Below are 16,001 nucleotides of genomic sequence, written 5' to 3'. Positions count from 1 at the left end.
AATTGAAGTTTAAATTTTGATTTTAAAATAGGCACCTAAGTAATCATTCTCTAATTGTTATGGAATATGCTCAGGTTCATTGTTAATAAGTATGTGCAATATTTGATATAATACTAAAATTTGAAGGCTTTACTTTCAATGTCCTTTATTTTATTGTCATATTTAAAAGTTATTGCTAAAAGTAATATTTTTAATTGTAATTTATAACATTATAGATTCCGTGCTTGCAATACAGGTAGTAATAACGTTTAGTTTTTGAAATCCGAATAGAATTAATAATAAATAAAAAAAAAACTGTATTTTCTACCACTTGTAGCTACGGGCCACCAGTTCTGGTTACGATAGTAATAATTCCCTGTGTTGGGAGGGAAACGCCACCGAGCGTCCTTACTCGATATAATGGGGGCGAAAAGCGACGAATTACCCACCCAGCCGTGGCGCGGGGATTTCTGAAGCGTCCGTCCGGGTGAAACACCATTTTGAGGGTGTCCGCGTCAAACACGTCCGGGCTAAACACGGAGCCAGTGTTGACAACCAGGTACCAGTATGGTACTCCAGATGCAGCTATGGCCTATCACGCCCTCTTCGAATGCCACCATTAGATATGGAATTATATTTTGGGTTGGTTTGTCGCGTGAGAATATCCAGCACATCCTTAAACTCCAGAAGTGGGCAGTACGAAACCTAGCCGGATTAAAACGAAAAGACAGAAGCAGAGCTGTTTTCAAGCAACTTCTGAAGGTAATACCATAGATAAAACACACTCCCTTAGTAGATTTTCTATCCTTATGGAACTACTGATGAAGCCAATTTTATTGTGAGTTCTGTCCGGGATTCTATAGATGTCGTGTTTTTTTTTACAATTTGAACTCCTCTGTACAGCATCGAAGAGTTCTTCCGGCGGTCCAGTTAGCACATTGACGTTTGGTATAGGCTATGTTTTATCTATGGCTATATTAATTAAGCTAAAACTCACCTTTTGAAAAATGTATGACACCATTCTATGCTTGAAGCTGTTGAATTAAGATATTTGTATCGTATTTTATTGTTATCCTTAACAATAACAGACACATGATTATGTGTCGTGGCTTAGAGTTTCCAAGGAATGGGAACAAAAATTGTCTTCTTCGTCTGGGGCTATTCGGAAAAGAGGGTTCTAATCATGAAGCTGGATTAAAAAATTGTAATATATGGACTGTTTAGTATACAGTCACGGCCACCTTTAACTACAGGCCGCGGCCTGGTAGAATTGGCAACGTCGCAAGTGGTGTTGTTTAGTGACAGACGTCCCATAAGATAACATGGCAGACAGGTGACATCAGTTCATTAATTCGCACTTTATTGATTTAAATTTATGAACACAAATTTATTAAAATATTGAAAATAAAACATACAGAATTGAAAACCGAAACAATATGAATTAAAAATCTATATCTGTACATTTGGGGAGTCAATATTGTCATAGTCCAGTAACCAATCTTTTGTAAATACGCAAATACCATTAGCTGCTTTTAAACAAAACACCACTTGCGACAATATATTCGGTTTTAAAAATCTTTGTACAACTAAATCTAGAGTTCCACCCTACTGGACCAATTTTATAAATTAATGGGTCGTTGGAAAGCTTAATTCAGTGTAGATTTGGAAATAATTATGAAACTTTGTTTTTGTTATGATTTATTGTGAAAAATTGAAAAAACATGTTTTCCATAAGAAATACATTGAAAACTGTGTTTTTGACACTTTTTATTTTGGGTGAAACTTTTGGCTGCCTTTTTTAGTGTTTCCAAGAAGTGTATGGTATCAATTTGTAGGAAATTTTATTTTCTTTCAGAATATCACCTTCCACTTTAGTCGATTTTCTCACCATTTAAAAGTTATTTGCAAAAAAGCTAAGCAACCTCAGAATTTATAGTCGGGGCTATTATAGAATACATATATGTATTCTATAGCCCTGATTTATAGTAATGAGAAAATACTGAGTTAGTGAAATTTTTCTTAAACTTTGTACAACTAAATCTAGACTTCTACTGGACTGATTTTTCTAATTATTTGATTTTCTATTTGATTTTGATTTTCCTAGCTATTTGATTTTAATTAAAATATTATGATTTTAATTTTAAATAAAATAGCTATTTTATTAGCTATTTGATTTTCCTAATTAGAACTGCTGGAATACATCTTTAATTGAAGTAAAAAATAAAAAATCCAAATTCATATATTTTTTTTAAGTAATACATTTGATAAATTAATAAGATGCTTGATGACAAATATGTGCTTGCAGCTTAATTTTAAGACCAAAATTATGAAAATCGGGCTGGTAGAAGAGCCAAACGAACTCGAAAAAAAAAACAAATTTAACCCCCATTAGAAATGTAAAGGGACGCATTTTTTGCATAGCTCGAAATATACGTCAAAATGAATGCCGATGATTGATGACAAATCTGTGGTGCGTCCACTTTAGTTTAAGGCCGAAATTATGAAAATCGGTCGGGTAGTAGACCTTTTTAAACCCGACTCGGAAAGAAAAACCAATAATTTTTATAGATGGCAATAATTGATTTATCAGTATGCATAATCCAAACATTTAATTATTACTGGGACGGGTGGCGTCGTCCTGTAATCCAGCTACTATGAGGTCACGAATTGTGGATATTTATAGGGATGCACTGTGGATGCGATGCTCACTGGTGTGGATTAACGTCCGCACTAGTGAGTACTACGACTATCCGCAGTACTATCCTGATAATTAGACCAATTCGTAAATTACAAGGAAAAATGTGGTTCGGATTCCACTATAAACTGTAGGTCCCTTAGTTGCCATTAGCTGTATGGGCTATTAATTAACAGCTGTGTCTAAGGAACATGTCGGCCTTAGTCACTAACAAGACTACAAGATCGCGCCACTCATCCTACACTCATCCTTCACTCATATTTGGGTTAAAATACGCACATAGTGGCGTCCCCATCTTAAATAATTGATATAATTGATAATTGATATAACATACGAAACATGTCTTAATAATTTAACAGCTTATATTGTTATATTGATTTAATTGATTTTTCTTTTGATTAAATGTTATTGTTAACAATTTGCATTTTTGTGTTTAAAGTGAGCTCCTTTTATTAAGTATGCGATTGTAATGTTGTGTGCTTAATCTGTACCATTAATATTAGTGAAAAAAGTGGTGCATGGATTTCACAACCATTATTTTACTAGAGACCGTTGTATTTAACCACAACGGGCTCTGTTGCTAGTTTTCAATAAAATAATTGTTAATTCATTTTACACTTTCAATTTGTTAAACCACTTGGCTGGTTTAGTCGGTATCGTTGTTTCTACATTTTTACAGTAATGAGAACAAACGCGGAGTGACAAGAAGCAGGTACACGGCCACTGTGACTCGTTCTGCACTCGCGCTACCTCTCCCCCCACCACAAGGCTCCAGGTATCGCTGGTTTGTTTGTACACAGACACTAGACAGACGGTTTCCCGCGCTTCCATCTACAGCAGTATGTGGTCTGCTGGTCTCCACTCCACTCCACTCCAGCGCCAGGCACTATTGCGTCAGCTTGTAATTGGTGTTATTGAGAACGTTATTTCGTTTGACATTTGTTTTCCCAATGGATCGCCGAGGAACAACAAAATCTAAAAAGCAACTTAGGCTTTCAACGAAGAGGAAGAAGCGCAGACTGCCTCTTGCTCTCGCTCTGCTCGCTAAATCTCGGACTCGGAGGTTAGTATTAGTATTTTAAAACATGATTTGGTTCTTTTGGATTACATTTTCGTATATAACAATATAATATATAAAAAAAATTCAATATATTGTTCCTGATTTACCTGCGACACGATTTGGGGAAAGTAGTTATAATATACAAAAATGTACATTCTTGTTGAAACTATTAAACAGTAATTGAATCATAATATATAAGTAAAGTAGGGTATATTTTTTACCGGAAGGTCGGGAAGGAATGTTCAGACAAATAACGTTTAGATTGACAAAGAAATCTGATAACGACTGTTAATAACTTTATGTATGCGGATTCTGAGATTCCTGCGAAACATTAATGGACAAATAGTAGATAACAATCTGTATATCCTTGAAAAAAAGTTATTATACTGTATTTATTGAAACTGTCCATTTTATGACTGTCGCGTGTAATAAATGGGGTTTTCACTATTCATAGTTTATCTATTTCTTGTTTTCATATATTAAAAAATGAGTTAATTTGAAACAAATAACTAACTATGAAATGCAATAATTTAACATTATACTGCAGTAATGTACACAGTAGTAAACTTGTAACACCTGTAAACCTTATGAAGAGTCTTCTTATGAACAACAAGAGCTTTTATGTCTTTACTAAACCAGCGAGGAAAAGGCGAACATCCAACTCTTTTGAGAGGAGTGTGTTTCCCGACAGCACACCTCAGCTTGTACATGAATAAATTAAATTGCTCATTAATACCAATGTCAGCCTGCAGACACAGTTCATTTTCAAGATGATTTATTTCTGCTTTTATCCCATCAAAGTTTTATTCGTTGAAATTATAAACGTATGTACAGGGGTATTTGTTCAATGCCCCTGCAGGAGTTAATACATCAACATCCAAAGCAGGATGAAATCTATCTTCGTAAGCAAGGAAGTCAGTAGCCTTTTCAACCATACAAGGCAAGTTGGAGAAGACAAGATCCAACATAGCCCCTTTATCATTAAATACAACGTTGGACTGTTTGAGATCAAAAGTATTAGCAGTATCATATATAATATTGTTGGAAGCATCTGGGTTGGCAGCACTGATGAGGTTAAAGTCCCCAGCTATCAGAATATTATCAAACTTAGTTTTCGGGTTCAAGGTTACCCGTTCAAGGGCATCATTCATATAGGCCTAGTTGTTAAGTTGGTGTCGGTTCGTTCGGTTCGGTTCCGGGTTCCGGTTGTTCGGTATTTGGTGACAGACTGACAGACGGTGTCTCGGGTCGGCTCTGACTTAAGGGAGGTACAAATGAGGCAACGATGACATCATAGTTTAGTTCAAAATTCCTCCGTTAACAGCGTTGTAGTAGAGAGCACAGCGCGTAATTTTCACTTCACTATTAGGCCTAGTTAATTATAAAATTTATGTTTAAATTTTTCAAACTGTCATAACCTAACCAAACGTGCTGATAATGAAAATATCGAATGAAGGTTTACTAATATAAATATAGTTTTGTTCATAAAATAAAATTATAAATGCCTAAAATTCAATTCTATAATTTTTTAATTATAAAATAAAACTGTCATAACCTAAACAAACCAACCAAACTTGCTGATATGAAAAATTTGTTGACAAAAAGTTAGAGCTGCCAGCGGGATTCGAACCCGGCACCTTCGGAATATCAGCCCGACGCGTTGACCATCATACCACCGAAGCCGTAGCCGATGACTGAATTCCGTGTCGGTGCGGTAATGGTGTTCCCACAAGAGGAGATCTGACAGCTGATGTCATCGAAGGCTCTTCTGTACCTCCCTTGAGTAAATACCGTCTCGGGTCTCGGTTTCTTTTCTTCTTTCTCTCTGGTTTTCATCACTGAGCTATAATTCTAACTGGAGGTAGCACTGAATGTCAAAGATGCGTGTCGCCAGCCGCCATGTTTGCGTGAGTCTGGTGTCATAAGAAGCCATATTATTGCTATAACTATTATTATACTTGGCTTAAAATACCTACTTTGTATGGTCGCCATTTCAAAGAAAATTATTAAAGTATTAAAAGTATTCAAGTATGACAAAAATACTCACTGCTATACCAACCTAGTTATAAGAAGCCATGTTATTGCTATGGTAAGAAAACTTACTGCTATACCAACCTAACAAAATCAGCGACTCGCTTTTGACAGACTTCTGCCATGGCAGTGCTACCTCCAGTTATAATTTTAGCTCAGTGGTTTTCATCGTTTCACTGTCATTCTTCTCTTCTTTCTTCTTCAGTCTCAGCTCACACTTCAGTCAGTCAGTCTCTCAGTCCAGTGCAGTCCCAGTCAGCAGTCTTCGTTTCGTCTTGCTTGACTTGTGTCGTCTCGTCTCGTCACTCGTCACGTCAGTCGTCACTCGTCAGTGTCAGTGTCTTGTCTTGTGCTTGTGTCGTGTGTCGCGTCGCGTGTGTGTTGTTAGTGTTTGACCAATCTACCTTTTATAGATTATAAATTTATTATCGTTTCCCTGATTCTAACTCACTGCTTAACGGCTTAACTTAGAGTTAAAGTGTTATTTCGACGTAGAAAAGTGGATTGTTAACACGGTAACCATTGAGTTTGTTGTTAAGGCTAGACTATATTGTTCTATTGAACGCGAAGAGTATACGAGCTAGACTTGGGTGTAGTGTAGGCCTAGGCATATTTTACCTCGGACTCTTGAATCAATAAGTTAGCTCGTCGTAGGAGCATTCGTCAGAACTAACTTAAGGGCATAAGGATTCAACTTATAAATCTGTAGAAAGCGCGGGAATCGGTGGATGAAGCAAAATAATAGGCCTGGGCCCTCGGTTTGAAATTATAACTGTAGGCCTTATTGAACAAATGTTTTTTAGTTAGGCTAGACTATAGGCCTAACTTACCGGTAAATCATAAATTGTCAATGATTCACATCCAATCTCAGAACGTAACTTACAGCAAAGTAGGGTCTAACCTTATCATTTCCCAAATATTAACTTAGAACGGGTTTCAAACTTGATTTTTTAGTCTAAACTGATTAGTCCTAGGCTATCACGAATTTGGTTAAACTTAAGTTAGCCTAGGGCCTAGTTAGAGTTAGCCTACGTTAAAACACCCCTAAGTTAGATTACGCAAAAAAATTGACTTAATGAGACGGTCATGTCCAATGTGGCCAGTTAAGTTAAACCTTGCCTTCAGCTGTTAATTTTGCAAGTTGGCTGCAGTTTCATAAGTGTCCCGCAGAACATCAAATGAATATATAAATATAGATTATCGATAGGCCCTAACTTTTATCAATTGTTTCATTCAGTTAGGCTAAGTAGTTACCGAACCTGGTATAACTTAACTTATCAAATAAAATACAAAAATCAATATCACAAAAATTTGATATATTCATTTGATTGTTCTAGAGGACAGTTATGGGACTGCAGCCCTTAAGTTAGCTCAGGGAATTTGTGCAGTGCCGCTTAAGTAGGCTAACTTACTTTAAGTTAAATGGGCCCGGGCCCAGGTTGCAATAAGTTTTAGGTTTGTCGCGAAGAGAAACTATTGCCCACTAGGAAAGGAGAGAGGGCTCAATTAAGTTATCATTCAGGCCCATAATAATTAGCATGTCCCGTACGTATTGACCTTGAATTTGCAGTATTGACTCTGTATCTGCCGTCAGCTGACTAACGAAACAATTAAGTAAACCCATTTTTCGATGGGGAAGAAGGATCACACAACTATTTTGACAACTAGCCTAAGTATTAGGTCTGCCTTTGGTTACTCAATGCTAAATGTGCGACTTGATTATCCTTCTAGGATCTAGGCCTTTTTACCATTAAGTTATAGCTAGTCTTGATTTTCCAACCTAAACAACATGGGACATGATTTCAAATGCAGGCAGAAAAGTCAGATAGCTCGAGAAATAACAATGAAACCACACAAACAAAATGAAAATCTTAAAATTAGGTAGCCTAATTGGGTTTCTGTTGTCAAACCAACTTTAGTTTCTGTTATTCAAGACTTATACTTTAAAGGTTGCCTTCCATTAGAATCACCGTCTTTTTCTATTTTAAAGCCATCATGACCTAAATAAAATTAAAATAATCAAGTTAAAACCCTTAAGATTTTCTGTAAAATTCAAGATATAGCGATAAGACTTACTCATTTGCTCAACCACGGACGTCCCTCTCTATGGTGAAGGCTACATTTAGGCTATACCTTTGACTAGACCTTTAAATGTAGGCATTCTGTAGTACAACTTATATTGTAATAGGCATATAACATCGGTTAACAAAGGATAACAAGCCACACTTAGCATTGAAGGCACCGAAGGTAAGTGTAACAATCTTTCTTATAACTTAAAGCAGATTTTTTAGCATCATCCTAGTAGGGTACTGAAATAACCCAGTTTAAGTTAGCCTGTTTTTACGTGAGGAGCCATGGTTAACAACCCAATCAAACCCTTAATCACACCTCAGTTTAGCCTATATATTTATTGTTGCATTATGCCTGACTTATATCTAAAATCTACGATGAACTGAGACTTTAAATCAATAGCACACACAAGAATATAGCCTATAGCTTAGCTGAGGTAGGTAGCAAGTTTGTCAAACATTTTATGTGCTCCCTTTGATCTTGGTACCTACCTTCAATTTTTCTGTAAGGCGGTTGTAGCCTACATTTAAAAATTTTATTCAATACCAAGCCTAAGGCGCTGGACCTTGTAGACCAAAATCCTATACTCTGCCACCTCAAAGATTTTTCCTTAAAACACATTGATCAGTGAATGTCGATTTTATAAATGTCGATTTTATAAATGTCGATTTTATAAATCCAAAATTAGACTAAGTATGGATCTTTTAATGATTTGCCGGTATGTAAATGGAATGAGGAGGGGTTTTCCTTTTTACCTGGAAGGTACATCAGGTCACAGCATTATCACATAGTTAAAAACCATTAAGTTAGTGGGGAATGTGAACCCAGTCTTCGAATGCAGAAGTCCCATGCTCTACCCACAAGACCAGCCCAGTTCCAAATATTAGTATACCAAATGCCTGAGCAATTAGACATTACACGGTACCTTCTGTTTAAAATGGAGATATTTAAGTTACTGTGATCTTAAGCCTAGTATCTTTTTACTAGCACTTACATCACAATCTACTAACCGCTATTGCTGTTTTAATGAGATAGCCTATTAAACAGTGGGTGCCTTGTTAGCAATTGGTTTCATCTTTGCCTAATTGATAGAATTAGACATTCCAACCCCATGTAAAATTTGTCACCTATATTTCAAAATCGACGTTTAAGTTAGGAGCCACCAACAGATTGCGCTGGTGAAATTTAATAATTTCTGTAAAATATTCTGACTTTCTAACGAATTCAAACTAAAAGGACAGCTTAAGTTATTGTAGGTTAGGTATAGCATCTTTTGCCACATCAACTATGTTAGAAACAAAAAGAAGAAAGGTCAGTAATAAGGCTGGATTGTTGATGGTTTGGAACTGGAGGATCTAGCGTTCTTAATTATTCAACTTTTAATAAATGTCCTGGCTATCAAATAGCTTGTAGGCCTATTAATAACAAAGCTGCACAGATTATCTCACTCCATTCTTATTAGGCTAATTCATATTTTAGGTTATGACGTTCCATACTCGTCACCGTTGAATTGAAGTGAATATATTTGTAAGACACTTCAATGATATTTATTGGCAACACTCACGTCAAGGTTACTACACGTCGGAGGAGTACTTAAATAACATACAGTTATCCTCATGTCACTCCAGCAGGACTGAAGTAAATTTGTCGCTTTTAAAATTTAATTATTAGTGATAACTTCATTCCTTGCTGTCGAGCAAACCGCGACGATACCTAAAATTATTCACATCAGAGATTCATAAAATATGGTCCCGAGGTGTAGCATTGATCTTTGCTATTGGCTTGTTCAAAGTCTTCTGCTTAACAATTTAGGAATGCAGTTTACGTTGCATAGCCCTAGCTGTGGGAACTGTGAAAATCTTACATGTTTAAGGGAATATTTAGTGGAAATCTGAATAAGAAAATGGAAATTCGCTTAGATAGCAGGTTTGAGTAATATGAAAGTAATATGACCATACACACGGTTTACACATTTGTCACAAACATTATCAAAATTGTATGATTTTTATTTGAGTTAGGCCTATCAAAATGCTTACGTATAGACCTACTAACACACATTTATTTATTAGGCCAAACTTACATTAGATTTCAACTGATTTTTTTTCTTCTAATGACTTCTAGAAACATGTGGTTAAAGTAGTCTCACATCTAGGTCTTACCATGTCAACTACAGTACGAATTAGGCTACTCTTTTTCGGTCACTCTACAGAGTCAAATGAACCATCCTCCTGAATCCTGATATGCATGGAATAGCTGAAAGTGTAGGCCTATTTGGTACCGGTGGTAACTGAGCTGAAAGTCCAAATACTGAAACGACGTTGAGAAGAATCCACTCTGCCGCCGTTAATTAATCAACATGAATGTCCGTTAGTGACTTATTAAATCAATTCTACTAGACTTAAAAACTATGTGCTCGTTCAATGGTGAGGTGCACAATGCTTGGTTTACAAGATCTTAAGTTTCAGTTCTGAAATTTAGTTCAATTAGTGTCAAAGCAAAAATGATTGTGTGGAGTCCATCCTGTTCTTAGTTTTTGGATTGTTTTTCTTTGGGCTTAATACTTTTAAAGTTGGCGTGTTTGGTAGCCCATAACAGTAGGCCTATTAAAGGTTTTAAAAATGAACTTGTGCAACTTTTCAAAGGAGTGTTAAAAGTCCCAAATTTGTCTGTTTGATCAACACAAAGGTGTATAAGCAACAGTTTTTGACTTTTTGTCATCACAAGTCAAATGACTTAATAGATATTACAGTTCATTATTACATTGTTAATCGTAGACACATTTAAAGACTTTTTTAGTGTTCAAAAACGATTGCTTTGCAGTAAAAATGTCAACTCAACCAGAACGAAGTAGGCGATCTGGATCACGTCGTATATGTCAATACAAAGGGTGTAGGAACGTAGAGAGACTATGTCCAGACAAAAGATTTTACTGTTACCCTAATCCCAAAGTAAAACCGACAATATTTCAACAATGGCTTGTGAACAGTGGAAATTTACATAATGCTGAATCCTTCTCCAAAAGCTATCTGCACAAGAGGTTGTGTTCCGATCATTTCAGAACTACAGATATAAAAGCCTCGTCAAGAAAACTAAATCGCAACGCTGTACCAATACCAATTGATGGTACTTTCGACATCACTAGTGAAACGGAAACACCTTTGGAAAAAAAACATACAGAAGGAGAACCCACCGTAATTGACATTGGAGAAAACATTACGTGTGAAGTAGACCCAGAAAGCTGGAATATTGGAAATATTTCCAAAACTGTTGATGCGACAATCGAAGAATCATTCGCATTGATTAACAAACGGGTTAAAAGAAAAAGTGCAAAAGTGAATAAAGAAAAGGAAGATGAAATCATAGCTTTCACTCCTGCAACTCAGAAAGCTGCTGGTGGAGCTGCTAAGGAGATAATCCTCGGAGAAGACTACAAGCTGCTCATCTATCCAGATGGCAAACAAGTTTTTACAAGGTACTGTCGCTTTTTTCAGTATTCTTATTACATTTTATAAAATAATATTTTCCTACAAATGTTGCACTAATAACACTTAATATCTTTGGTGTCACGGCCATTTTTTTAACATAAACAATTTTGTACTATGAAGCCAGTAGTTGCTTTTCATCGTGTTTACTACTTTGCTATTTCAACACTTCTGATGATCGCCAGCAGTGAGTGAGTTAACTCCTTCTCAAAACAGTTCAAAGTATTCAGGACAGACCATAGCGTGAAGATCAGATTGTCCTGATCTTGAGGTGAGATTAAGAAAGTATTTAAACATTTGACCTGAAACGTCACTGTCAGTTTGAAGGGATTAGGTCGGAACATAGCAAACTCAACTTGAAATAGATTCGGTGAATTATGCTTGTGTTCCTTTCTGAGAAGCGGATATAATAAGTTACACAAAAGAGTTCAGACTTGTGCCAATCGCCTTTCCTGCAAATGAAGACCTGTTTTGTAAAGATATTGTAATTCTCGTCTAAATTAATACCGAAACATAATGTTTTAATTTGAATTTTTAAATGTCACTAATATAGGCCTACTAAAATATCATTGATCGTTATAGAAGTATGGTACCGTAGCGTTTATTTCTTTGGCTATGGGTAAACCATTATTGGTATTAAATGTATAATTGAAAAAACATCTGTCACTTAAGTCTGTCATTGATCAAGGAGTCCTGATCATAGTTAGTCCTGGCAAAGAAACAATTTTTTTTGTCAGTAGCAAAGCTTCACAAACCAACTTTTTAAAACACTCTACACTTACCAAAATGCATGACATAGTAAAGGTGTATTTAAAGGTCACTGCCCTAATATGTGATGGAACCGCATTTTTCTAATTTGAATCCATAGGCCTACTCAAAATTAAGAATAGGCTATTTGATATATCGATGCAGCTGCTGTAAATTGTGAGAGGGTTGCGGGATCAATCTGGGTGGAACGCATCTAATAGATTGAACTTCAAACACTGTCAAGATGTTTAGTTTACCTTGCTAAAAACCCAACAACTCTCATAATAGTTTCTCACGATGGTCAATAATTTTCTTGAATTCATTGGGCTTTCAGTGCAATTTATTTCCCCAAGTTATGCATAGGCCTACTCTTAGATTCAACGTAAATAAAGATAAATCTAGTCGACAACTGTGCATTAATCAACTAGGCACTATTTTTGGTTTTTAACGGCCTACTTTTGATACAACAAAAAAACTTTGCTTATAGGCTTAGTAAAAGTAAATAAGTGAGCAAAATGTATTGCTAACGCAGACGTCGTTGACTCAAGCTGCGTTTTAACAAGCACTGATCAGACAAAAATATCTCGTGATAATTTTTACATACAGTATATGAGACGAAGGACGGTAGACTATTTAAGAATATTTTTGGACAGTAGGCCTAAGTATTATTCACTGATTCTTCAAATTTAAAATTAAATTGATACCCCTACCGCAGAAAACGTGCAGACTAAGCAAATTTCCATCTTCATTGGATTTTGACTTAAATATTTTCTTAAATGTGTCAGATTTATTCCCTATTTAAATTACAATAAGTTTAGAGAAAAAGTGGGAGATTCAAAAATGAGATTTTTCACAACACACAATTTTCACACATTCACACAATTTTTCACTTAATTTTCACAAACAAAAAAACATAAATGCCTGTTCCCATTATCCTGATGAAGCTAGTTCGCGAAGTCTTTCAAACCGATGTAGGTTTTAACGGTTGTACCAAATTTCATTGATATCAGATAGTTTTTATTCGAGTTATCGCTAATGGACACATAGGCCATATGATTTTTTATTTACTACCTTGAATTTGAACAGACGGTTTTTTGCCTCTGGGGTCATCAAACCGAAAAAGTAAGTAGGCCCCGGGTCCAGGACTCACTATGAGACATACGGTAATAGCTTATCCCTGTAGGCCTATGGGAAATTCTCTAAAAAAATGAAATGAAAATTTTCAGATCAATCAGATTTAAGTATGATTTATCCTATTATAATTTTAAGATGTACAAATAGTAGAGCTAGAAGTATGACTCCCCAATTTAGCTACCAGCAGGATAACTTTTTGCACTCTTGAACATAATAGGCCCGAGAAGGAAGGCTTCTTTTAGCAAAGTCGACAGGTTCCTCTGGAGTGCAGGAGGATGATTATCAGCTAGCTGCGTTAGACACGGGCGAGTCACTATGGTCGATATTTATTTACAGTGGTCGACAAAAATATGTACTGTACAGACTTCTCTATATCTACTCTACGGTGTATATAAAACATGTGATTGGAATGTCTTCCATTTGTTTTAATTTTCTGTTTATATTTTGTTGTTATTTTGTCACCATCATAGCAACCCATAAGGCCCATGTTGTTTTTTTAAATTTTAAATTAATTTTTGTGATCATTTTTTAGCCTATTGTAATTTACAGTATAAAGGGAATACACTTCTAGGCCTACAGGAAAATATCTTTCTAGCAGTATGCATAGATTTTCCCTGCGATACACACAAGTTGAGTTAAGACAAGAGGTTTTAAAAAAACATGATTGCCTATTAATATATAGAAAGTAAATAAACTAGGCCCTAGGTGTTGCAAAGAAGCAAGGTCTTCAATTATATTTAACATATATTTAAAATGTAACTGAAACCATAACCGTCCCTTTGCACTCGGCGGTAGCGGCAGATGTGGTGTGGCGTGGCCTTCAAATACACTTGTTTTCGGTCGACAGAAAATGCCAAAGCCTACATTTGCTCTTGATTAATCCAAGTCCAAGGAACTCGCCATAAAAACTCTGATACAGTATAGGCTAAATTTGAGTATTTTTGTTACTTTAAATCACTATTAAACTCCATATGAAAATAATTTAAAAAAAACTAATATTTTAGGGCAGGAGAAAACTTTATGCTTTTTTAAATGACATCTTAATATTAAATATAGCCTACGACTTGAAAATAATGCCCTTCTCACTCTCCATTCCCTCGCAACCTGTCACTGCCCACTTTTCCAGCCAACCTCCTTATTCTCTCCTGTGAACAAGTTGGCTTTCAGTGTCAAAAATTACGCTAATTTTTTGTATCTTTAAGTGAATTGCTGAAAATTAATAGAAGTTAAATTGTTAGATAGGTTTTGTTTTGAAAATGCCTCGAAACAAAGACCGGGCAAAACGAGGATTATGTTTGTCACAAGCGAGAAAAAAACGGACAGGAAAGTATTTAAAACATTGGAGGGAAAGTAAAAAGTCTGTCAATGAAACTATTTGGTAAGTTTTTTTATAACTGTACAAGTGACTTCTTCTAAAGTTTAATAATCTATTGAAGGTTGCTAATGTAGTTATACAATCTTTGTGAAAAATTTAGGTCTAAGCTTGATTAGTCCAGTAGTTTTTTTGTGATGGAAGGAGTGGACATACAGACACGATCTCATTTTTATTTATGAGCGGTCTTAATGTTTTGCCTCCATAAAGGCAGCTTATTAATGTCCTGTTGGTAAACTGTTAACGCTTTTTCACATTTAGAGTGGAGCCTAACATAAAAATTAACGTTTTTTATTCGCTAGCTATTTCATACACAGTCCGTAAACCTATTTTGATGGTTGAGTAGATAACTTATCAATCAAGTTTTCTATTAAAAGGTAGAAATATTTTAGACTAAGTTGTAATTTTAATGTTTAGCTCAACGTCAGAATTTAAATGTCAAAGAAAATACCTGTGACGCAGCAAACCTGTTGGCTAAGCGAATTTCCATTTGCTTGATTTAATTTTGGCCTCTGGGGACATAAAAACGAAAAAGTAACTCGGTCCAGGGTCTAGGTCTTACATTGAGACCTACGGTAAAAGCTTATTCCGTACATGAGAAATTCGCTAAAATGAATATGTTTCGAGGAATTAAAAAAAAATATTGTGCATTACTTTGTTGAAAAGTTACACTATAGGCCTAGTGATAATTTTATTGCTAGCCTAATGTGTCTCAATATTATTAAGTTATCTTTTTAGTCAAAAAATAATTTAAAATCCCTCTGTTTTATAATGTGTCATTACACACATGAAACCTAGCCTAGTCCGTAGGTTTACACTTTACAGCTACAGTTAAATATAGGCTATATATATTGTTAACCAAAACAAGACTAGAATTGAACTCTTATCAATACTCTCTTACTTATTACAAGTTAAAAAAATATCCATTTGCAATGCCATATTTACGACTTGCTAAATAGCCTGTATATGATATTTTAAAGTTGGTGTAAATGATTAATTCTCTAAATACCCCTGCCACAGCAATCCTGCAAACTAAGCGAATTTCCATTGCCAGATTGGATTTTCACTAAAACACTGTGTACCTACCTCCTTAATAATGTCATATTTATTCCCTGTTTTAATGACATTAGTAGGCTACTTAGGTTTGCTGTTGTTACTGGGAAGGTAATAGAATGTTTTCATAGTTAAATGAACGTTGATGAAATAGTTTGAAATAGGTACCGTACATCAACTATTTCAAACTATTTTATTGAAACAAGCCAACTACAACAGTTAAGTTATTGTAAATTAAAATAACATGAAAATTTTTAATTTACAGTTTTGTTCGAATTTTCTCCTAAACCATTGAGCGTGTGACAAAGCTTCATACTAAATTAATGGTTTTTAAACTCTACAAAATAGTTTAAAAGAAATTGCAAACTTAAATTGTTA

At 35.3% G+C, this 16,001-nt stretch overlaps 1 protein-coding gene across 6 annotated transcripts in view; it reads left to right on the top strand.

The window, feature by feature from the left end:
• The first annotated feature begins 3,609 nt into the window (after positions 1-3,609).
• Positions 3,610-16,001, top strand: part of LOC128993620 (mucin-2-like) — a 104,558-nt gene continuing 92,166 nt past the window's right edge. For 4 of the 6 annotated variants that reach the window (XM_054417641.1, XM_054417639.1, XM_054417634.1 and 1 more), the window contains exon 1: positions 6,096-6,280. Coding sequence is in view for 2 of the 6 variants with exons in the window: in XM_054417628.1 (XP_054273603.1) it covers positions 10,661-11,307 (647 nt within the window). In the remaining 4 variants the exon portion in view is untranslated. Of the gene's footprint in view, positions 3,738-6,095; positions 6,281-10,300; positions 11,308-16,001 lie in introns of those variants that run through there. The other 2 variants (XM_054417644.1, XM_054417628.1) reach the window with 2 other exon arrangements.

Source organism: Macrosteles quadrilineatus, unplaced genomic scaffold (genome assembly GCF_028750875.1).
Source record: "Macrosteles quadrilineatus isolate MER2022 unplaced genomic scaffold, UCM_ALF_1.0 Scaffold_4__1_contigs__length_99947679, whole genome shotgun sequence".
NCBI classification, from domain to species: domain Eukaryota; kingdom Metazoa; phylum Arthropoda; class Insecta; order Hemiptera; family Cicadellidae; genus Macrosteles; species Macrosteles quadrilineatus.
This window is presented reverse-complemented; position numbering and strand designations above follow the sequence as displayed.